At 39.3% G+C, this 25,911-nt stretch overlaps 1 protein-coding gene across 1 annotated transcript in view; it reads left to right on the top strand.

Moving 5' to 3' along the window:
* The first annotated feature begins 7,959 nt into the window (after window positions 1–7,959).
* LOC122089236 (monocopper oxidase-like protein SKU5) overlaps window positions 7,960–25,911 on the top strand; it is a 33,617-nt gene continuing 15,665 nt past the window's right edge. The window contains exons 1-4 of the mRNA XM_042658808.1: window positions 7,960–8,300; window positions 9,589–9,698; window positions 9,786–10,056; window positions 10,135–10,273. Coding sequence (XP_042514742.1) covers window positions 8,157–8,300; window positions 9,589–9,698; window positions 9,786–10,056; window positions 10,135–10,273 — 664 coding nt within the window. The 5' untranslated portion in view covers window positions 7,960–8,156. The remainder of the gene's footprint in view (window positions 8,301–9,588; window positions 9,699–9,785; window positions 10,057–10,134; window positions 10,274–25,911) is intronic.

Genomic DNA, 25,911 nt, shown 5'->3' with positions numbered 1-25,911 from the left:
TGTGAGTGTGTGTGTGTGTGTGTGTGACTGGGGTGTAGGGTGGCCAACGGTTGGTGTCGGCAGCACTGCATGCTCAGGGTGAGTTGAGACTGGGGTGTAGGGTGGCCAACGATTGGTGCCGACGGCACTACATGCTCAGGGTGAGTGTGAGTGTGTATGTGTGTGACTGGGGTGCAAGGTGGCCAAGGGTTGGTGCTAGTGGCATTGCATGCTCAGGTGGGTGTATGTGTGTGTGTGTGACTGAGGTGCAGGGTGGCCAACGGTTGGTGTCGGTGGCACTGCATGCTCAGGGTGTGTGGGTGTGGGAGAGTGTGATTGAATTGTGTTGTGGTATATTAGAATGCATTGGGCTAGGATAACCACCCTGGTGCTACAACCCTTGCCAATAGGGGTTTACATATTAGCTAATCCTCTTGTCCGACGGTCTGTGGTTGGGGACAATTTTCAGTAACTGAGGTGCGCAGATGCCAGCGTCGTGACAGACCCTTACACAATATTTGATTCGATGATGGATATACCCTATATGCGATGTTGGATTCGATGTAGCGGTATTATGGGAGGGTTATTAATAGGGGTTTGCCGGGTAATGATGTGGTTCCAAAATCGGTAGCTTCTGACTCGTAACTAGCTTATATCCCTAGGGACTGATAACGTACATTCATGACTGGGGATAAAACTTATATTGCAGTAGCACTTATACCCCCTTTGGACTTAGAAATTGTTGCTTAGAATTGTTTGCTAAAACCGGATTAAGTCATTTCATTCATCTAATTGCATTCATCTAACTACATTAATATTGTTGTGGGTGAGCATTTATACTTGTTTCTATTTTATTGATTGTTGTGGATGTATGGGTGTGTGTGTGTACCCCTCACTGGGCTTCGTGGAAGCTCACCCCATTTGTTACAACCTTTTTAGATGGTGAAACCAGTGTAGAGGCAAGCTTAGGACTTCGGTGGCAATGGTAAGGCTTGTGTCCGCGAGACATCGTGTTGATGGACATTACTTCCTTATTGTCAGTTATTTATCCTTATGTATTATTTATAATCTCGCTATACCTAGGATCTGAATTCAAATGAATTTTGGTATATGAAAATTATCACTTAGTGAATCACCAGTAGTGGAGTAAAGTTTACAAATCTTATATGTACTCTAATTTTAGTTGTGATTTTGGGGTATTTACGAATCAGGGTACTGTATCTGTGATTCGGGAGGGTTAGGCTGACTAGATATGGGTATCCAGTGCCGCATACCTTGGCCTAGAGGAGGCGAGATGTGACACGGCCCCTATTAATAATCCTCCATAATACCACATCACTGAATCAAACATCATGTGATGGGTTTGTCACGACGCCGAAATCTACTCACCTGGATCATCAAAAATCGTCCCAAGCCTCAGACCATCGGACAGTAGGATTAGCCAATACATAAACCCTATTGGCATTGGCTGTAACACCGGGGTGGTTATTCTCCTAACCCGATGCATTCTATCATGACACATACCACATCATAGTTAGGCTCATCCATGAACTAACATACTGTCACGCAACATCACATTCACCAAATAGAAACACGTTTATCATATGCAATGCATCATGTTATAAACAACGATATCATCAATATCCACAATTTAATATGCAATCAGGAAAAACAAGTTAAACATGCAATTACCATGGATGCATACGTGGATGACATGTTATAAACATTCCATAAAATAACATAAAATTCCCTCACCTCGAATCTCAATGTCTGTGGACAGCCGATGACCTCGTGCCTTGTTGACCCTTCACTTCTTGATTCTACTCCTAGGATACATAAAGTTTTTAAAAAAATCAATCATCCATATGGAAATGGGAAAATGGGACCCTAGGCACATATTCTAACTTCATTTCCAATTTTCCTTTTCTTAGAAATCGTTTTCAAGTTAGGGGTTTTATGACTATAGAGCTGATTTATATGTGGGGAATGTTCACCCACCTTACTGAGCTTAGATTAAGTATAATTGATGGGTTAGTTAAGATAGGTTTACACAATGCACCCAAATTTCCCAAAGTTCAAGTCATGATAAAGCTAAATTAGAGAATTTCGATTGAGAGTTTATGTGGTGACCACCAATGGCTTATGTAGTTAAACCAAACCACCATGCATGTATTTAATTTCATTTTTCCCAACCTAATTTTGGGTTTGAATGGTGGGATGTAGAGGATTTGGGCAAAACCCACCATTTCTAGGGTTTAGTTATCCAAATTGGGGATTTTAAGTAGGAATTTCATAAAGGATGGTTCATAGACTCAAATTGATCCACCAATCTTGCTAGGATAAGCCATCTACACTACACGCCTCTCCCAATTTGTAGTCTTGACAAGTGGGAAGGTGGGTTTTAGGAAATTTCCCCATTTCTAGGTTTTGTGTTGCCCAAATTGGGGTTTGAAATGGGAATTTCACTAGGAAGGGTTCATGGGTTTAAAATGAACCATGGATCTTGCAACACAAGTCCCCAACATCAAATCCCCCAATCGATTTATACATTAGGTAAGTGGGAGGGTAGATTTGGTTAGGGCGATCTCCATTAGCTTTAATGGGGAGTGGAAATGGAAGGGAGAGAGAGATGACTACTTAGAAGGTAGAAAGAGAGACGGCCTACCTTAGATGGGTAGGTGCTCCCCTTGGTCCTCTCCTTTCATCCTCCCTTGCTCTTCTCCTTCTTCTTCTTCTTCTCCTCTCTCTCTTCTCTTGCTTTTAGTTTGATATGAATGAAAAGAATGGGCAAACACTTCTATATATAGTCATTCAATTTGCTTAAGGCTTGTTTGGAAAAATAATGGATTTTCATTCATTACCAGGTTAATCTGTCATTTGGCACTAATGGACTCACCTTGGGGTGTCCCAATATATTAATCTATTCTTCAATATGTTGTCCCAACTATTGGGAGTGGTTTGAGGTGCACGGGTGCGAGGGCCCGGGCTCCACGGCCAAATAACCTGGTTTTGGCCTATGTACTCACTAGAGGTGTTCATCGGTGAAGGCCGAATTGGTCCCTTTGTGTGGAAATGGATATTTAAGTTGAATGGGGCCCTTCTAAGGTGGTTCCAATGTGTGGGCCCCACCTCTTGGCATATTTTACTATTTAAGCCTAGTAAATCCACAAATTACTAGTGGTTGTCACCTGGGTTGCATTACTTATGTTCAAAAGTTGAAATTAGCCTGGGTTTTTGAGCACGGGTATAACACAAGGCTACCCCCTTGGTTGATCATTGGGACCTCCTTGATTGTATTATTGAGGAAATTAATATTCCTTCCTAAGAGGAGATAAAAAGTGTCATCCTGAGGTGTTTTTCAAGAAATGCTGGGAAACGGTGGGGAGGGACTTCGGTGCTGCGATCATCAATTTTTTTTTTTATGAAAGGAAGAATCCCAAAAGGGATTAATAATAGTTTCCTAATGCTGATTGCCAAAGTGGAGAGTGCTAGGGAAATTTCGCCTTCTCTGTATGGAAAATATTTTCACCAAGGCCATCTCGAAGGTCATAATGGCCTCTAGGGTGTCCTCTCTCCTACGAAGACTAGTAATGGATGAGCAAGGAGATTTTCAGAAGGGGAAAATTATCTCTACTAGGGGCATGGCCTTGAAGGTGGAAAACCTCATGCAGTCTTTGGTGCATGGTGGGGGTATACGGGTGAGTTGGATGTGCAAAAAACATAGACACCTTGTCATGGAATTTCCTTTCTCCATGCTGAGGAAGTTTGGCGTATCTGATAAGTGGATTGGGTTGGTCCATGAGATCTTGATCACATCGCACATCTCTGTGCTTCTGAATGGCAGCTCGATTGGTTAACTTTTGAGGCTCATTTCTCACTGGAACCGAATGTGCGAGGGAGAGAAAGAAAGGAGAAAGGGAAGGAGAAGGAGAAGGAGGAAGAGAAGAAGGAGGGACCCCGAGCACCCCCTTTGTTGCCAATCATTCCTAAAGGTAAAGAAACTTCCCCAACCTCTTCCCTCTTCATTTTTAGGTTTTGGGTAGGAAGTAAACTGAAGTTTCATGGGATTGGAGGGGTCTACCTCGAGCCCGATAACTTTTGGTGGCCGGGATAATATGCATTGCACTCTCATATGATTCTTGAGCTCAAAATGAGCTACCCAAGCTCCATGATCACTTTGGCCCAAATGGGAGGTTAGGTTTCAACCATTTATTCAGCGTAGCTCCCAAATGGCTTAGTGGAAATACAATCAACCGAGTTTGAAGAAAGGTGGGAAGACTCTCTACGGACCCCACGAAACAAATCTCAGAAATCAGACCCAAGACGGCAAAGCCCCGTGAAGTTCAACAACTTCTAGGTTTTCCACTGGTAGGAACCCACTACTAGGTCCATTACCAATTGGTGGATTTGCTGATCCAGTTCACCCTCTGTTTACCTTACCGGTGGCACCCACTGGCAGGAATAGTCACCTACGTGTGGACATCTATCGGAGGGTCTACTGAACTGTCAAATTAATAGTTTTGGGTGATTTTGAGGGACCTTATAGGGTAACCTCTCAGTCACTTTTTGACATGTATTAATGCTCGTTTACCTTGCAACAAGGATTGAGACGATCACATTCGGTGAGGCCTAATGGGTTTGATTCGGGTCTTTTCTGGGGAAACTAACTCACCCAGTCGACAGATAAGGTGAGTGGTGGTTTGAGTTCCTTTTGGAATGTTTTAACTTTAGAATTGATGTCTGCCATTGCAAGCATGCGCTTTTATAATTTTATAACATATATGCTCTATTGAACTATATAAGTTGTTAATTATTGATTGATTGTGTATACGTGGGATCCGGTGTGGCCGAGGGAAATTCCTGTACCGTAATCGCCACAGTGTGAATTACATCATGCATTGAGTGTACATTAGATTTAGATATGGATATGGATATGCGGTGTGGCTGATGTGCGATTTTTGGTACCATGTACATTGTAGTCATACTTGGACATGGTATGCAGTGTGGTAGATTTACAATTTTTGATACTGTATGGCCATACTAATTGTACATATGCTAGATTAGGCTTAGATATGGCATGTAGTATGGCCAATGTGCGATTTCTAGTACTAAATGGTCATACTAACTATATTAATATGAAAGGCATATAGGATATTGTGGTTAGGTATAATTACCTTATGCTACGATTTCTTATCAATAGGGGGTGAGGTATTGGATAACCCATTGTGGTAGGTCTACTAAACCTTTCTAGAATCCCACTCCCACGGAATGATGTGATTATTGTTGGAGGCAGGAACTAGCCTGATGTGGCCTATGTGTTATTTTCGGTGTAGTGGCTACCAGGAGGGGGTTATCAAGGTTTGTGGGGTGACCAATGTCACATTTTGGGTCCGACAGGCTTCTATCCATGACTAGGTTTTGTATCGATGGGTGTCCAATGTGCGATTTTTTGGACTAGATATATTGCCTAAGTGTGGCAGTAGCATGGACCTGACTTAGATGTATGTTAGGTGGATGATAATAAAATGAACTGCATCATTTCATATTAGTGGACTATATGTGACTATTTGTATAAACCTCATCCCTCACTGCGCTAGTTGGAGCTCAGACCACGTGCATGTTGCTTTTTAGATGATGATGATGATGATTTAGATACCATTGTGCCCATGATCAGTGACACCTCCTCCTCCATGGTTGAGTGTTACGATGACTGGTAGACACCAGAGCCTGAGGAGCATGACTCGGATTGTGCACGCGACACATTTTCCTATACTGCACCTTGAGCCGAGGGTGATGCTGCTGTTGTCACTCAATGCCATATTTTTGGATGTTATGATTTTTAGATATTATATGTTTGTTTTAACAAATTTCTTGTGAAGGATAAAACTATGTTATATAATTTATTTCACATTTAGCTTCCTCCCGATGATTGGAAATTGACCTTGTGTATATATATACTCTGATTTCACTGCAATGATTTAGTTTGGTTCAGTTGTGTTATGGTTGTGACGGTTAAAGTACTGCTATTAGAGATCCTGTTAAAGATATACGACAAGTAAGCGTCCTAGTCACACTGTAGGTATTTTAGTGGGAGCCGGTGTGACATCTTTATTGGTTTGGTTTGGGGTTTTATGGAATCAATAGAAATAGAAAACAAATCTGACTGACCGAATGCAATGACAGAGCTAAAAATTGAATGGAACTTATAAAACACAAGATCATACCGATAGTAATGCAGTAAGAAACCAATAGAAAAAAGCAAGGATTTTCTCATTAATTGCCTTATGTATTCATATAAAACCAAAAATTAGACTGAACTGAACTCGATAGTAGCCCGATTACAAAACGATAAGAAACTAGATCGAAACCAAAACTGAAAAACTTCCTTAATGGTTTGGTTTGGTTTGGTTTGGTTTCGATTTAGCCTAGTAATAAACCAAAACAATTCAGCCTGATCGAAACCAGACTGAAACCAAAACTGAAAACTTCCTTAATGGTTTGGTTTGGTTTCGATTTAGCCTAGTAATAAACCAAACCAATTCAGCCTGATCGAAACCAGACTGAAACCAAAACTGAAAAACTTCCTTAGTGGTTTGGTTTCAGTTTAGCCTAGTAACAAACCAATATGAATTCAACCCGATTGAAACCAGACTGAACTGACCGATTCATACCCTTACTTTCATTAGTGATGGTGGAGTGGGGAGAGGTCACTTGGAGGGAAAGCCTTGTCTTTGAGGATGATCCCATTTGCAATTTATTGGAGCATGCGGAGAGATTTTTGAAGTGAAGGAAAGACATATGAAGTCAGATATGGAGAAAAACATGTAAAAGTTATGATTATGCATAAACCTCTTAAATTTGTTCTCTTTATTAAAAGAGATTTTCTTATAGAGATCACTTGAAGTGTCAAATAATATAGAACTCTGCTGGTCTGGCACAGGCAACAACAATGAACGGGGCCAATGGGATGCCACACAGGAGCATCTTCAGCACATGGGGAAGGGGGCAACATAGTTATTTTGCGCCCTACACAGTCTGGGCGTTTCCTGTACCTGGTAGAGTTCTTTTTCCCTTTTTTTTTTTCGGTCCTGTTAGGATAACACACCACCCATTGCACCAACTTCATAAATCTTTCTTGGACTCTCATAATCCCTTTCCCACACTGCTAAACCATAAGATGGCATCACTCTTTTGGATCCCCCACTTGGCTGAATAGTTCCATATATTTTTTGTTATGTTAGGAAGATGATTCTTTGAGCAAGTGGCATAGAGGAGCATAACAATAAGGTGCAATGAAAGAGTTTCATACATTGGAGGACAGCAATGACAAAAAGATCTTCGGCTTGAAGTAGTGTAACAAAAAACAGAGGCAGAAATAGTTGTTCCATTGTTGTATTCTTGTTATTATCCTTATGTGGCCACTCCCTTTAATGGTACCTCCCCTGCGGCCCTGCCCCATTAAATTTGTAGTCTATCCAGAGGAAATGGCACAAGATAAACCGGTCAGGCTGAAAAGAAATAAGACTACCATCCAATCACATGTAGGATTTTCTGCGAAAACAATGTGGAGGGGAAAAAATAATCTAACTTTGTGCACCAAATTCGAGAATATTAATTAATGGTTAATCCATTTTTCACCAAACTCAAGGAGCCTTAATTGAATGAAAAAAATGAGTAAGTTCCCTGAAACCAGGTTCCATTAATATTTTTTACAGAATGGATTCTTCTTTCCAAGTCTTCATCGTGGTTGGCTGGTAGGGCTGTGCTTATGAACTGGCTGGCGCTTATTGGGCCCAAAAGCCATGGCTGGTGGCCCCTTGTTCCCATTAACATTTAAATTTTAAAACCATTTGTCAATTTGAACACTCTAGTGGTTTTGGTTTTTGTGGGACTCTGTATTATTTCAGGTACTCTGTCCTATACAAGTGGAGAGCCGAGTGGGTCTGTCTTTTCACCCCCAGAGGAGATTGAAAAAAGGGCCCCACAAGATGCGAAAGGCCTAATTCTTCGAGTCTTATTCTGTGATGTGAAATTGTGAGTATGTGTGATAGTGAGATAGTGATTCACACTCTCAGTCTCAGTCCACACTGGAAAGCAAAAAAGCCCCTCACCGGTTCAACTGGGTTTCTCAGCTTCTTTCTTTCACCCTCTATTCTCTGCTCGCAGAGATCCCACCGATGCGTTTCCAGCTGGGTTTCTTTCGTTTCTGCTTCTTGTTCCTTCTCTGCTTGACCCCTCTCGTTTTTTCCGGGGACCCATTTGTATTCTACGATTGGACTGTCTCATACATCACCGCTTCTCCCCTTGGAGTCAAGCAAGAGGTTTGTCTCCTGTTCTTTCTCTTTTTTCTACTCATTTCCTTTATTTCAAGTCTAGATCTTCTCATTGTATTGAAGAAACCTGAAGAAGATATGTATAATCCATATGTGACTCAGTCATAGAAAAAGATGAAAGCGTAGACCAAGTTCAGTGGCCAAGATATCTGCTTTAGTGTCTCTTTATTGAGAAACTGAGAGAATGCAGGGCAGGAAGGATGTGTTTTAACTTTGAAGTAGAAACCCAGTAGAGTAGATATGCTCAATATTAGCTTGGACAGTTAAAATTTGTGTTTATTTTTATTTGGAAGTACTAGGCCCAAAACTCATCTTGGCCTGCTAGCTGACTACTCACTACCTAGCTTACCTACTTGGAAAAAAGAAGAAAAGGAGCCAATGAGGGAGGACGGGTTTGAACAAAAAGTGCAAGAGATAGACTCGCAAGAGTGCACAGTGGGGTTGTCTTTGGTTTTTCTGTTGCAATTGAGTGTGCGGCTAGTTTGAACTGGCTAGAGGTAATCACTTCTGTGTGTTCAACCTTGAGCAAAATTGTTGGGAAGGAGGTTTTGTAAGAGTGATTTTCTTATTGAGGTTAGGACTGATGGAAGTCCGTCCGTTCTCATTATTAATTTACAGAAGATAGCACTGGTTCAAGGTTTGGGTAGGCTTTGCACTCAATTCTACCCCACCCACCCCCCCCAAAAAAAAAAAAAAATTATAATATCTGGATGTGAAGGTGCCTATTATTTATGATGATTAGGACCCTTTGTTATATAAAGCTCAATAGGTTGTAAAAATATGTACACTTGGCATCTTTGGTATCTCTTTAGCCAGTTGAACTATGTAATTACTTAATAACTCCATAGGCTATGTTTTGCTGTAAGGGGAATAAAAGAGAGGGGAAGTGAAATTTTCATAGTTTAAAAAGAAATATATGTAATCATTACCCATGTGACTTTAACATTAACTTCAAATCATTCCATATTTGGTTATAAAATTTCTCTTTACTTTGCATCCAAAACCCATTGCTATAATATGTAAAATAAAAATTACATGTAAAATACATTATTGCTAAATATGGTTAAAAAAATTAAGTAGTTTATACAATCATATGGGTAACGACTATAAACATTTCTTTTTAAAGTATGAAAATTTCACTTCCCTTCCCTTTAAATTCCCATTGCAACCAAATGTAGCCATAGTTACATGGATTTTCATCTTTGATCCTTTTGTTTCCATTTTTAATTAGTGAAATATATTTTACTGCTGATGTAATTTGGGTTGTAATTATCAGGTAATTGGAATTAATGGAAATTTTCCTGGACCAATTCTCAATGCAACAACTAACTGGAACGTTGTTGTGAATGTCAAGAATCAGTTAGATGAGCCATTACTTCTCACATGGTATGTAGGTTGTTTCCTCTATGATGATGGTCTTGACAGATGATAAAATTGGTGATGTTATTTATGATTTATGATGATTTAATGTAGGAATGGCATACAACAAAGGAAAAACTCTTGGCAGGATGGTGTGTCAGGGACCAATTGTCCTATTCCTGTTGGCTGGAATTGGACATATCAATTTCAGGTTAAAGATCAGATAGGGAGTTTCTTTTATTTCCCTTCCCTAAATTTCCAGAGAGCTGCAGGTGGTTATGGAGGAATCATCGTTAACAACAGGGCAGTTATTGCAGTGCCCTTTGGGACACCAGATGGCGATATTACAATCTTTATCAGTGATTGGTATACCAAGAGTCATAAGGTTTGTCTTGTTTTGACTTCTTGTATAATTTCCGCTGAATTCTAGCCACTCAAAATAACCAGTTCAATGAAATTTCAGGAATTGAGGAATAATGTTGGAGATGGTGTCGGCCTTGGAGTACCTGATGGTGTCCTCTTTAATGGATTTGGTCCCTATCGCTACAATGAGTCACTCGTTCCTGGTGGTATTTCTTTCGAGATGATAAACGTTGAACCAGGTTTGTAGCATTTGGATGTAAGGGTATCATGTTATCACATTAGCTCTATCTCAAATATCCTATGTTGCAGAAGTGTTGGAAGTTTCTATGATTTTAGATTAAAAGTGTCATTTTATTTTTAAAAATGAGGAAGAAAGAAGAAAAATATAAAAAGAAACAAATTACCTAGAGGCTCTAATGTAATTCAGGGTTGTTGAAAATTTATTGAAACAAGATTACACCTGATAAAAGCAGATCAGAAGAAGAAAGAAAGAAAGATATCAGGTCTGGGATACAAATCCCGTATGAACTGCTCAATAATGCCAAGACTCTTGGAAATACTGAAATTTCTTTACTTAAAACATCCTTAAGTGAATTCTAATCTATAGTTCTAGATTTTGGAAATTTCGATGGTTGACCCACCTCAAGATTTCCAAGTTTTGGAAATTTTAACCCTAATTTTGAAAAAATTTCGGAAATTTCGACCCAAATTTTTAGAAATAGTACCCCCCAACCCCCCTCCAAAAAAAAAAAAAAAAACCTTGTTTGTACTAGGTTTCAGAAATTTTGACATAAATTTCGGTTTCAGATTTAGAAACATGTCCTAATCTAACTCAAACACTTAACTACAAATCCCATTTACTAACTTCACACTTTATGGGTTTATAAATTTGTCATATTATAATGAAACCCAGAAAAATAAAGGCCTAACCAATAATATAACTACCCAAAGGCCAATTTCAGCCCATTGGATTGCACAAGAACCTTGTGGGGTGCCCAAGCTTGTGCATAGGCCTCCATACAAGATTAATGTCTAATGCAACTGCATCAATTCCCCAGTGATCGAAAAACTCGTCCTTGAGTTTTGTAGAAAAGGAGAAATAACAACACTAAGGGTGTGTGTGTAGCTCCTTGTCTTCAACTCAAACAAATTCAGAATATGAAACTTCGATGATGCATTGATGTGTTGAAACTTGCGAGGAGTAACAAAATCAATAGGGGGGATGTTCACAACGTAGCGTCTGCCGCATTCCTCCATTGTAACATCTTCTTGCACCTGAACAATGTTGTATTTGTAATGAAAATCATACTTTTCTTCTTCTTTTGCCATCACTTGCTGTTTTTTCTTAAGTAGCTAGGAATTTCATTATGGACATCAAGCCTTTTGTTGTTCCCATGATGAAGATTTGGTTGTCATTGTTGGCAACACAGGCATAGTGGCATGGTGGTTAAAGAGATGGGTTGAACTATATTGCATAGTACTATAAGTACAGCAACTCTGGCCATGGGTTTTGATTCGCTGGTGCTCTGATACGAATTGAAGTTCCCAGACAGTCATTGAGAGGGGGGGGTTGAATCTGTGTTCCTTAAAATTTTTCCGATTGACCTGTGTTATTTTAATCACAAGCACATTCACTCATCTTCCCAATCAATGGAAAGGAGTCTGCCAAATGTACTCAACCACCCTGTAAGCAAAGCACTTCTAACTAGAGAAAAATAAACACAAATATTTACGTGGTTCAACGGTGTGCCTAATCCACGGAGTGCCCTCTCTGGGCAATCTCACTATCACCTCACTGGGTTTTATAAGTGCCTCACAACCTGAGGTCTGATCACATGTCTGTATATTTACCCTCCCCAGACCAAGGAGTAAATTAATGGAAAATTTAAGTAAAATACTACCCAAAAGTTAAACCTAGGTTGACTGTGTCATTTAATCAAACATGTAATATGCCCACAACAACTTACAAGAAATCCTTACCCAAACTCTTATCTCTATTTCATGAAGAACAAGAACATGTAAATAGAGATAATAAGGGATTCAAACCTTACTTGGGCATCGCTAAGTGGACTACTCTGCACATAGAAGATCAGAGAATCATCACGATAGCATAAAGAACAATCTCCAATGACTCCTCAACCAAAACAATGCCCAAAACAGAGAAGAATCATGTCTGCCTCGATTTCTATGCACACCCGTGTGTCAGACCGCTCTCTCAATGTTCCTAATGCATTAATCTTTTCGAAATACTAAAAATCAATATATTACACGTCCAATTTGGAGTTACATAGCCTCCAAATAACCTTAGAGAAGTTCAGCCAATGATAGCCCACCAAACAGAATCTTTTTAACACTATATGTTGGCGGCGGGTAAAACGGACACAGCTTTAATCCCAGCCGTTAGAATGACCTTCAATATTTCCATTCGGTAAGGTAGCCCTCACAAGCACTCGTGAGGGTGCATTTAAGTAAGACATTCCAAACGTCACGACTAAGGGCAGTCTTGACCTTTTACCTCAAATTTTAATAAAAACAAAATTTAAAAGATCTGAAAAGATCTAAACCATCCAATTTCAACCTTTACCAACCACGATCAATGGCTCTCATTATTTCACACACCAAACCTCAATCCACCATTGGATTACAATCTCAATCGGACAGCTACTGAGAATCTGATGTCATAACAAATACTGTGGACATAAAAAGGGTAGAAACTCATTAAGGAATTGATCAAAAAATAAACTAAGGTATTAACATGCCATCAAGTGTTTGTTAAAAGTCCCATTGGACTTGCCATCAACAACAAGTTTACTAAGAACCATGCCAAAGCCAAGCTTGCGCATGAGATTACATTCCACACCATGTGCCTAGTCCAAGACAAGACTTTCAATGCTGTCCAAACTCTCACCAGTATTCTTATTTCCACACTAAGAACCCTGGCCAGAGTTGCTGCATGGCCATGGGAAGAAGAGTTATGGGTTGGTGGGAAGCCTACAGTGAAGTATTTCAAGGTATTTGGCAGCAAATGCTACATTAAGAACAAAATTGACAACTTGGGAAAGTTTGAAGACAGAATTGATGAAGGTATTTTCTTGGGATACTCATTAAAAAGTAAGGATTATCGGTGTTACAACAAGCAGTTAGGCAAAATAGTTGAGAGCTCCGATGTGAAGGTGTCTGAATTTGGAGTGCAATTCAGCATGCAGGATTCAGATGATGACTCTTCAAACTGTGAAGAGAGTTTTGGTCTTGATGATACTCCTGTTAAGGTTACACAAACAGGAGAAGAAACTGAGGAAAAAAAAGGGAATGATAATTTGGATGCTGAAGAAGACACAAGGAAGAGCAACACCAAGTTCCAGAAGAATCATTCCAATGATCAAATAATTGGTGATCCTAGTGCTGGAATCCAAACCAGAAAGATTAAGAAGCCTAAGCAGATACTTTCTCTGCTATCACAGGTAGAACCCAAAAATGTGGATGAGGCTGCTAAAGATGAGAGTTGGGTTAATGCTATGAATGAAGAGCTGGATCAGATAGAGAAGAATAAAACATGGGAGTTAGTTCCAAGACCAACTCTGAAGAATGTGATAGGCACTAAATGGGTTTTTAGAAACAAGTTGGATGTCACAGGAAAGATTGTCAGAAATAAGGCTAGATTGGTATGTAAAGGTTATGCGTAAATAGAGGGGATTGACTTTGATGAGACCTTTGCCCCAGTGGCTAGATTGGAGTCAATCAAGATGTTTCTTGCTTTTGCAGCTTTCAAAGACTTCAAGGTGTATCACATGGACATCAAGTCAGTATTCTTGAATGGCTTGTTGGAAGAGGAAGTCTATATTGAGCAACCAGATGGATTCATCTTGGGCGAGGATGCTACTATGGTGTGCAGGTTAAAAAAGGCTTTACATGGCTTGAAGCAAGCACCGAGAGCCTCGTATTCAAGATTAGATGCTTACTTACGTCAACTTGGCTTCAAAAAGGGAGTAGTGGACAGCAACCTGTGTATTCTTTTTGAAGATCATGGACAGCTCATTGTGGTTGTTTATGTGGATGACATCATCTTTGGAGGTCCTTGTGAAGAGAGCTGCAAGAAGTTTGCTGAGTTGATGCAGAGGGAGTTCGAAATGTCCATGCTTAGGGAACTCTCCTATTTCCTTGGGTTGCAGGTGCATCAGCAGAAGACTGGGATTTTTTTCTCTCAACAGAAGTGTATGTGGGTGAAATGCTAAAAATATTTCAGATGGATGAATGCAAACTGGTTGGGACTCCTATGGTAACAGGGTGCAAGTTGAGTGAGGAAGATGACAGTCCTCCAGTTGAACAAACCTTGTATAGGTCGATGATTGGAAGCTTATTGTATCTTACTGCATCCAGGCCTGATATTCTTCAGGCAATATGTTTGGTGGCTAGATTTCAGGGAGATCTAAGGGAGAGTCACTTATTAGCTGTGAATAGGGTTTTCAGATACTGGAAGGGGACCATTGATTTTGGATTGTGGTATGGGAAGTCCAAGGATTTCATGCTCACAGCCTACACTTATGTAGACTGGGCTAGGTCTGTAGATGATAGAAAGAGCACCAGTGGTGGAGCATTCTACCTTGGGAAAAGTTTAGTTGCTTAGCACAGGAAGAAGCAGGAATCTGTGTCATTATCCACAGCAGAGGCTGAGTACATAGTTGCAGTTGCTACTTGCACTCAGGTTCTATAGATGAAGAGGCAGATACAAGATTTGGGGTTGAAGTGTGATGGTCCTATAAGTATCAAGTGTGACAATTCCAGTGCCATCAGCATCTCTAAAAATCCGGTTCAGCACTCCAGGACAAAACATATAGACATTAGATATCACTTCTTGAAGGAGCAAGTTTCTTTGAATGAAGTGAAGCTAGATTTTATTCCAACAACAGACCAAGTTGCTGGCATTTTTACTAAACCATTAGGCAAAGAGGTCTTTGAGAAGTTGAGGACACTATTGGGTGTTGTCTAACCCCAATAGGGCACAGTGATGCTAGTGGTACCTGCAGGACAACATGGCTGCAGGGGGAGTGGCTTAGTTCCCACAATTGTTTATCATTCTATTCACTCTCAGAGGGTTGTGTGATTTAGGGGGAGTCTTTCCTTCAGGGGGCATTTGTATGTCTACCTTTGTACTTGTTGTCAAAGGGGGAGAAAAGGTTGCTTTGGATGTTGCTCACGGTGTTGTCAACTACTCCAAAGGGGGAGATTGTTGTTCCCATGATGAAGATTTGGTTGTCATTGTTGGCAACACAAGCATAGTGGCATGGTGGTTGAAGAGATGGGTTGAACTATAGTGCATAGTACCATAAGTGCAGCAACTCTGGCCATGGGTTCTTAGTGTGGAAATGAGCATAATGATGAGAGTTTGGACAGCATTGAAAGTCTTGTCTTGGACTAGGCACATGGTGTGGAAGGTGATCTTATGCGCAAGCTTGGCCTTGGCATGGTTCTTAGTAGACTTGGTGTTGATGGCAAGTCCAATGGGACTTTTAACAAACACTTGGTGGTATGTTAATGCCTTAGTTTATTTCTTGATCAATTCCTTAGTGAGTTTCTGCCCATTTTATGTTCACAGTATGTGTTGTGAAGTCAGATTCTCAGCAGCCGTTCGATTGGGATTGAAATCCAACGGTGGATTGAGGTTTGGTATGTGAAATAATGAGAGCCGTTGATCGTGGTTGGTAAAAGTTGAAATTGGATGGTTTAGATCTTTTCATATCTTTTAAATTTTGTTTTTATTGAAATTAGAGGTAAAATGTCAAGACTGCCCTTAGTCGTGACGTTTGGAATGTCACTTATATGCACCCTCACGAGTGCTTGTGAGGGCTACCTTACCAAATGGAGATATTGAAGGTCATTATAACGGCAAGGATTAAAGCCATGTCTATTTTACCCACCGCCAGCGTGTAGTTCTAAAAAGATTCTGTTTGGTGGGCTCTCATTGGCTGAACGTCTCTAGGGTTTTTTGGAGGCTATGTAACTCCAAATTGGATGTGTAATATATTGATTTTGGGTATTTTGAAAAGATTAACGGATTGAGAGAGCGGTCTGACGCACGAGTGTGCACAGAAATCGAGGCAGACGCGATTCTTCTATATTTTGGGTGTTGTTTTGGTTGAGGAGTCATTGGAGATTGTTCTTTATGCTATGGTGATGATTCTCTGATCTTTTACGTGCAGAGGAGTCCACTTGGCGATGCCCAAGTGAGGTTTGAATCCCTTGTTATCTCTATTTACATGTTCTTGTTCTTCATTGAATAGAGATAGGAGTTTGGGTAGGGATTTTTTCCACAACATTGTGGGCATGTTACATGTTTGATTAAATGCCATAGTCAACCTGGGTTTAACTTTTGGGTAGTATTTTATCCAAAATTTCCATTGATTTACTCCTTAGTCTGGGGAGGGTAAAGATACGGACAGGTGATAAGACCTCAGGTTGTGAGGCACTTGTAAAACTCAGTAAGGGTTCATCAGTGAGGTGATAGTGAGATTAACCAGTGAGGGCACTCCGTGGAGTAGGCACACCGCCGAACCGCGTAAATATTTGCGTTTATTTTTCTCTTGTTAGAAGTGCTTTGCTTATAGGGTGGTTGAGTATATTTGGCAGACTCATTTCCATTGAGTGGGAAAAGGAGTGAATGTGCTTATGATTAAAATAACACAGGTTAATCGGCAAAATTTTAAAGGACATTGATTCACCCCCCCCTCAGTGACTGTCTGGGAACTTCACCTTTTATTGGGACGATTTCTTTTGGCTTTGAGGATTCTTCACCAACCAATCTTTGAAGAAATAACATCTTTCGTATGTGAAAAGGATGTAGGATGCACAAATTGCTATTATGATTAACTACATCCTTTCGCCATTCCAATCACTACCTACTAACTTTAATGATATGTTTGGAAGAATCAAACACCATTATAGTATTGAGTAATTGAAAATTTGATGAAGGCATCACTTACAGATTCAATGGTGATCTCATTTGTCTTAGATAACAACTTCACCATGGATTGCGAAATGAAAATCTCACTTTGCCCTTCATCTATGAATACAAAAATAGTTCTATTGGGAAAACAAACTCTAGTCTTGAAACTAAAGGTGTATCCATGGCCAAGTTAGGCTCTGATACCAATTAATGTAGTTCAAGGTTTTAGAAAAATTCTTAAAAAGCAAGAACTAAAATCATACTAGAATCTATGTAGAATCAATAGAAAGAGCAGCGATAAATATTGGATGAAGCAAATAATGTAGAACTAACCTAACTAGATAACTAGGAACTATTCCACAGTAGGATCACTTTATGTACATATTAGTAAGTTATAGCATATAAACCAGTAATAAATAATAGTAACACCTCGCAGCCATGGTGTTTCAACAGTTGCGTCTCTTTGCTCTTGTCAATCTATAACAATACTTGAGGATGAGATTTAACTATTAAAGAAACCAACAAGACCCATCTTTAGTATATCACATGATAGTAAATAGATATATTTTTCAGGAAACAAAACAATAACTGAAGGGTTTAGTAATTTGGTAGTCGTAATGGACTGATCTTGCCATTGAGTGTAGGTATCCTAGGACTGAACAACTCTTCAAAATTGTAACCTCATCTGATGGTTAGATGTTGGAATATGGCAGGGTGATTGAATTAGAAAGTTGGCACCACAAAATAGTAACTACCAACATCTACCTCCATCTCATCTCTCCTATCCCTAAATGTAAGTCTCTTATGCCCACCCATCTTGCTTTCGTTGATGACATTATGATTTTCTCCAAGGCTGACCCGCTTTCCGTCTCTTCTATTATGTCCTCTCTTTACTTCTCTGAAAGTCTTTCTGGCTTCCACGTCAACCTACTTAAATGCAACCTCTTCCTCTCCAGAGTCCCTGATTCCACCCAATCCCACCTCTGAGGCCTTACGGGATTCTCTAAAGGGTCCATCTCGGTCAAATACTTGGGCCTACCTTTGATCACCTCTAGGCTCTCTACTCATCATTGCTCGCCATACTTGATCTCTTGAGAAAAAGGTTGCAACTTTGGAAAGGCAAGCTCCTCTCCTATACTAGTTGCCTTACCCTCAATAGATCGGTTCTCCAATCCATGTATCTCTATTGGTCTAAAATCTTCGGCATCCCTGCTTCTATCATCAAATCTATGGAAGGCCTCTTCTACTCCTTTCTATGGAAAGGTTCTGACTCCACCAAATTCCTCCACCCCTTGAGTTGGGAGCAAATCTGCCTCCCCAAATCTGAGGGAGGTCTGGGGCTCAAAAGAATCAAAGAGGCCAATACTGTAGGTATTCTTAAAGTCATCTGGAAAATTGTCTCTAAGACAAACAGTATATGGGTCTATTGGGTCCTCTCCTTCCCTCTCAAGCACAATTCCCTTTGGTCTGCTCCCATTCCCTCTAATTCCCTCCTGGATCTGGTGGAAAATTCTCCATCTCTGCCCCCATTGCCCTTAATGCTATTTCCTTTTCAATTGGCAATGGCCTGTCTACCTCATTCTAGTTAGACACCTGGCACCCCTCGGGAATTCTCCTTTCCGTGGTTACCGCCAGAGTTATTTACTCCTCCGGCTCAGACAGATCGGCTTACTTTGGGTGGTCTCCGCCTGATGTAGATCCACATCCATCATGGACTGCTGCAGAAGGAGAGCCCAACCCAAAGTGGGCTAGTTGATCTCCACTTAAGTGGTTATTAATATATTAATTTATTTCATTAGTTAATAAAGTCCATTGGGCCCATCGATTTAAGTTATTTAATAAGGCTCACAGTGGCCATCGATTTATGTAATGAAGCCCAATAGTGGCTAGTAGTTTGTGACTAATTAGTTTCCTAAGTCAACTAGGTTTCTAATGTTAGTCCTAGTAGGAGTGCAACTACTAGTTCTAATGTGAATGCTATTAGCAAAGTTCTGCTCTCTATTTATAGAAGAGCTCTTGTACTCAGATTTCTCAGATTTGAATAAAGAAATATTGTAGTCAATTGCTTAAAACAGCCGAGATAGCTGTGGATGAGATGCCCGGGCCAAGATAGCCAATCCCACCCACAATTCTCTTGCTTCTTCCTTCTTTCTTATCTTCAGTTTACTATTACGGTTCATTGCTTGCTGTTTCTGTTTACTGTTACTGAAGAATCCTAAGAAAGAGTTCAGATCTGTTAAGGCATTCAAAACCAAGAACCGATCAGCACCAGTGAAGGATCCAGGAGAGAGATCAATCTCCTCTTCCTTCCCCATCTGACCTCTGATTTACAAACCCTTTTCAGAGGGTGTTCACAGCAATCCAAGGATCACTCGATCCTCTTCTTAGTGCTGCCCAAGCAGCCCAACCACAGTTCTTGAAGAATCTTCTTTATTCTCTCTCTCTCCAAGGTCTGAAATCAAAAAGTTTCATAAAATTTCTCATCAGCCGGCCAAATCAACTCATATTTGGAGATTTCTTCCTCACATCAAGGGCTACCATCGACCTAAGTTGCAGCCCCATCAGAGCCCTCCAGGCCCAGCCGCAGGTAATCTCCCATACCCTTGCCGCAAGGGTGTTTCTCTAACTTAGGGTTGAGTCTTGATTGGGATTTGGCTATTGTTTTGTTCTTGAATCATGGGGGAGTTAATTCTGGTCTTAGTTCCTTTGTTCTTCTATTGTTATCTCTGATTTTTATCTAATTAGTTCAAGAGTTCTACTTGATTTGGGGTTTGGAGTTGTAATTTATTGGGGGTAGTTACTTTGTAATCTACTTCTACATTAACCCCACCTCCCCCCCCCTCCCCGCTTGAGGATCTCTGGTCTTCTCTCCGCCCCCTCCCTTGGTCACCGTGGAAGAGAAGACAAAGGCATCTGGTTGTCCTCCTTCACTGGCACTTACTCTTCAGCCTTTGCTTGGGACTTCATCCGATCCTTTGGCCCAGTTGCCCCTTGGCGAAACATCATCCGGTTCAATGGCCACATCCCGCATCATAGCTTCACAGTTTGGCGTACTTTCTCCAATTGCCTTCCTACGCAATCCTTCCTCCACTGCCACATTAACGTTCTTCCATCTTGTTGCCTTTGCCAGAATGGTATTGAAGACATCAACGACCTCTAACTTGCCTGCTCTCTCTCCTCCTCTGTCTGGAAGAGAGTTCTTTGCTCTTGTTGGCTGTCTAGAAGGCATATCCTCCCTTTGGACAGAGAATGGATCTGGAACTTCCAACTCCCGCTCTTTGGAAAAGATTTGGAATGACATCTTCTTTGATGTTTCCTCTAAGATTAGATCTCTCCGCCACCATAGTGTCACTAATACCCCAAGGAACAGGTTGATTATGGCTTCCTGGGGCCTCTCGGCTGACATCATCCCCCCCCACCCCCTTGATGTATCCCCTCCCCTTGGGTGCTGTTCTTTTAGAGAGCATTAGATTCTGATTTTTTTTCCTTTTTTGCTTGGCTTGTTAGGATTTTTATGTGGGCTTAACTAATACCGATTGATCCATTGGGCCCAAGCAATTATAGACCCACTTTGATTAGGAAACTCCTAGCTCTTTCCATTGTGAGAGTGGAATAGGGTTTTAGGGATTCTATTATAAATAGAATACTAATGGTCCCTGCGGCCATTACTTAATGCTTTATTGGTTTTGGGAGCACGGCTTTCTCACAAGAGCAAGTGTACAGAAAGAGAGGAAACCTTAGAGTAAGATGTTGCAGAAGATCTCAGTAGAAGGACTCCACTTGCATAGTTCTTCATTGTCATCTTCATGGGAGTAATGTTTAACCACATGGGACAGACGTTCATGAGCTATGCTCATGGGGCTTCTAAACTTACACAGGTACTTCTCTATTCCCATTTATGGTTCATGTCATGGATGTCCCATTGATTATTATAGATATGGTAAATCTATATGGTTATGTATTTTAAGATCTATGAAGGGAGTACTTTATTGATCTTAGTTTACGGACTATACCCATTGTTAAATCTTTTATGATTGGTTTATGATTCTTGTATTCTAACATCAATGGGGTTATTCATATGATTCTATGGTAAAGAATACCCAACAATTGGTATCAGAGCCAATCCTTATAGTGTTAGAATCAAGAAAAATCAAAGGAAAATTGATTTTGTATAGGGTTTAGATCTCAAATCATGGAAATAATAATTTTACCATCACTTAAAGGTCCCGGATCGAAATTTTTTTTTTCACAAAAGTTATAGAGGACGAGAAGACGGTCTTGGCAGTATGTCGCACGTCGCCGGAAACCTTAGAACGCGCCGGCACGCGTTGTCAAAAACTGGCTGCGGGAGGAGAGAGAATTTTTTTTTATTTAAAAAAAAACTGCGGAGGGCTAGTCATCGCTGGATCAACTCAATAGGGTTTTCGAGTTAACCTGGAGGTGCAATGGGTTAACTCTTTGGCCAACCCTGTTTGACTCGGTCAAAGGTTGATCGGGTCGTTGATCACCCGACCCAAAGACCCCGGGTTTGACTCGGATTCCCAACCCGAAGACATGAATTTTGACCCGGAACTAATATGTTTGAACCGGAAACTAGATTGATTTTGATCCATTTTTTCTACAACTTCAAATGGCTCGTATAGGCAAACGGTGAAGAATTTTTCACCCTGGTTTTTTGCGTTAAGTACAGTTTTTCGTGCTCTTCGTTTTAATATATTATAAGCCTAGTTTTGGTTAACTTTTATGGTATGTTTTGTATAAGTTACAAGTTTGGGTGTTTTATGATTCTTTATGATTTTCCTATTAATTGGAAGAAATAAAAGAAAATCAACTCATACATTACTTGCATATCAGAATATGAACTTGTTTATTATTGGTAATAATAGTTCATGCTTTTTTTTATGAATATTTTTTTTTATTCATACTTAAACAATCCCACTTTAGTTGTCAGAATGAATTTGTAGAATATTGCAGTAAGATTGGATGGAATCCACCAAAGTGGTAAAGTTCAACCTTATTGAATAGAATACAAATCAAAGGTCTTCTTTGTTTGAAAAGACAGAGAATAATGGTTGGTAGAAAAGTTGCTAATGTTCACCCAAAGGTGACATTATCAAAGAAAAGTTAAAGTTAAAGTAAGTGAAAAATAGAATAGGGATTTCTCAACCTAGAAGATGATGTCTATCCAAAGATGGCGATATTTTTTTGAAAGTTAGAAGAAGTCTCGCAGTAATAGCGGAAACTTGAGTGGACCAGTATGTTTCAGACCCAAAGGTCAGGAATGTAGTTCCGGTTGGCACTCTGAAGTAATTGATAATTGAGCATTGTAATGTTTATTTTGTTGAATAGTTACATGCTTGTTCTTTTACATGTAAATTGATATTTAGTTCATGTTTAAAAAACCCACAAATTTAAGCTACCAAATGTAATTGCAAGCTATTGTAGTGGAATGGATGAAACCCACCAAAATGGTAAAATCTAAGATTACTGCAATAGATTTGTAACTCAATGGTTTTGTCTTATTTTCAAAGACATAGAAAATTGTTGGCAGGAATTAAGTAATGCTTGCTCAAAGACGACATTATAAAAGATAAGCATAAATGCAAGTGTACTCTAGGCAAACCTTAACCTAGAAGTTGCTATTCATCCAAAAGTGGCAATAATTTTCGAAGTTGAAGAGCTCCCACGGTCATTGCAGTTTTTGAGTGGACTAGTGCATTCTAGACCCAAAGGTTAAGAATATAGTTCGGTTGACACTCTGGTTATGTTTAATGGTTAGTGATGTAATTGGTTTTAATTTTATTGATGTTACATGCATTAATTAAATATTGAATGGATTATTCTTCCTTGAATTGAACCATTAAACTAAATGTTTTTAGAAGTGGCTTGCGAATATAGAGGTCTATATATGCCTCAAAGACCTAGTTTTATTTATACTAAGAAAACCAAATCAATAGTTTGGTATTATGCTTTTAAAACAAATATTTTTGCCCTAAAATGTATTGGACAGTTGATCAATGGCAATAGGGTGGATGAGTGTTTCATGACTATAACTATAGGTTATAGGTTTATTTAATGTGTTATTTTTGTATTCCGATTGGATCAATTCGAATTGGTTGGGTTGGATTAGTATCGGTTTTGATCAATCCCATACAAAGTTCTCAAACACTGCCATTGTTCTTTGAAAACCTATTTATGAACATTAATTGATAAATGTTTGGATTTCTTTTGTTTTTTGGCTTATGTGAACAAGTTTATATGTATGTCACATTTAACGAATTGTGTTCTCCAATGGATTAATTTATGACTGGTCTAACCAAGTGGGAGGATAGAAGTATGGATCTTAAGCTGTTTTATGCGGCTCGACCAGTGGGAGGATAAATTCAGTATACTAGGTTACTAGTGGGAGGATGTTACTAGTAGAAGGTCAGTTTACTAGGTTGCTAGTGGGAGAATAAATTCAGTGTACTATATTGTTTTTCATGCAAAAGAACTATTTTGAATCTTGCATTGATTTATTATTATCATGATATTGAAGAATTATTTATGGTTGAAATATATAGTAAATTCATATTCATGTCATTTTGTACTTGTATGTTTTGTTTGAAACACCCTATGATGGATAAATATGTTAGAATTAAACTGGGTGTGAGCTTCTGCACATTTTATGCGGCACAGTACATTTCTAAGAAGCTATGAAAGGATTGGGTGGAATCCACCAAAATGGCACATCCTATTCTTTCATAGTTTTTTCAAGCGTAGCAAAGTTTGTGACATTTACCCAAAGGTGATGTCACCCAAGTTAAAAAAAATACATGTATGAAAATGACTATAACTTAGAGGTTTCTAAGCCCATATGTGATAAAAGTAATTGTATTTTCACAGTAAATTTGGATTTGCAAAAGGACCAGTGCATTCTTAGCCCAAAGGATAGGAATATAGTTACGGTTGTGACTCCTGTGTGTTTTATCTGCTAGATGTACATTTATTGTGTAGTTTATCTGCTAGATGTACATATTAAATTTTCTAGCCCAGTTATTTGGTGTGTATGATTCATACCTGAGATTTTTAGGGTTACTTGATCTGGTTTTAGCTCTCAGGGAGCTAAACAGGTGTTGTTGCTGATCAAAGCACAACTGAAGGGATATAGGAACAATTTTGTTGTCCTATTAAGTTTATAATGACTTTGGAGTAATTTGAAATTGATTTTATCTTAAATTCTGTTCTCTGAATTGTTTATGTACATTTATGCTTCATTTGCTTGTATTGTCCCTGGTTGTGTAAGAAACACATTAAACATACACTTCTGTACATATATTCATCTTTAATGTGAAAAACATGATAGGAATGAGTGAAACCCACCAAAGTGGTACATTCAGCTCAATTGTGTGTTTTTCAAGGTAAATGTGACATTTGCCCAAAGGTGGTATCACCCAAGTTTATCGACAAAGTGTTTAAGAGCCATGTTTTCTGACATTGGTGTTATTGAGGTTTTTGATATGTTTGGTTAGTGGGAGTTTTATGATCTCGTTTAACTAAAGATATCATGGTGGCGACAGCCAAAGTTTAAAAACGGTAAAAGTCAAAGTTTAAAGGCAGTGTCTGCTAAGGTTTATTGGCGGTGCTTAGCCAAAGTAATTGACGATTAGTCAAGGTAATTGATGGTATTTTGTCAGGATTCGTGATGTATGGCAGTATTTAGCCAAAGTCTGTGATTTATTACAGTATTTAGCCTAAGTCCAAAGAAGTGGTGGTTTACCACAAGCGGTTTGCCAAAGTTTGTGATTTATAATGGTATTTAACATAAATCCATGGTAGTGGTGATCAACCATAGGCGGTTTGCCAAAATTTGTGATTTATGGGGGTATTTAACCTAAATCTATGAAAATGGCGGTTAGCCATTGGCTGTATGCCAAAGTAAGATATTAATTCAAAAAAATGGTGGTTTGCCTAAGTGTTGATTAATATCAAAGTTTATTACCTGTGATGTTTTCAAGGTAGGCTGATCTTTAGATCAAGAAAGGATCTATAAGGAAATGTATATTTCATGTGATCATAGGTATGATATCAATTCCTTATATACATGTTTCTAGACGATTTGGATTGATAGTTTTCTATTGTTTGTAACATTAGATAATTATAAGCCGTATATTGAGGTGTATTTTCTACTATTGTTCAATAGTAGAGATTGTTGATTGAATCAAAGTTTGTTTGAGTGATGTTCAGTCTTAGGATTATTTGGCTAGGTGTCAATGGAAAGACATCAGTATTAGTGTAGCCCAAGTGGGAGATTGTTAGGATTTTTATGTGGGCTTAACTAATATCGATTGATCCATTGGGCCTAAGCAATTATAGACCCACTCTGATTAGGAAACTCCTAGCTCTTTCCATTGTGAGAATGGAATAGGGTTTTAGGGATTCTATTATAAATAGAATACTGACGGTCCCTGTAGCCATTACTTAATGCCTTATTGGTTTTGGGAGCACGGCTTTCTCACAAGAGCAAGTGCACAGAAGAAGAGGAAACCTTAGAGTAAGAGGCTGCAGAAGATCTCAGTAGAAGGACTCCACTTGTATAGTTCTTCATTGTCATCTTCATAGGAGTAATGTTTAACCACATGGGACAGACGTTCATGAGCTATGCTCATGGGGCTTCTAAATTTACACAGGTACTTCTCTATTCCCATTTATGGTTCATGTCATGGATGTCCCATTGATTATTATAGATATGGTAAATCTATATGGTTATGTATTTTAAGATCTATGAAGTGAGTACTTTATTGATCTTGGTTTAGGGACTATACCCATTGTTAAATCTTTTATGATTGGTTTATGATTCTTGTATTCTAACATCAATGGGGTTATTCATATGATTCTATGGTAAAGAATACCCAACATGGCTTGCTTCCTTTGTCGGCTCAATCTTGGTTCCCCCCC

Source organism: Macadamia integrifolia, chromosome 9 (genome assembly GCF_013358625.1).
Source record: "Macadamia integrifolia cultivar HAES 741 chromosome 9, SCU_Mint_v3, whole genome shotgun sequence".
Taxonomy (NCBI): Eukaryota; Viridiplantae; Streptophyta; class Magnoliopsida; order Proteales; family Proteaceae; genus Macadamia; species Macadamia integrifolia.
The sequence above is the reverse complement of the archived record's forward strand: the minus strand, read 5'-3'. Positions and strand labels throughout refer to the sequence as shown.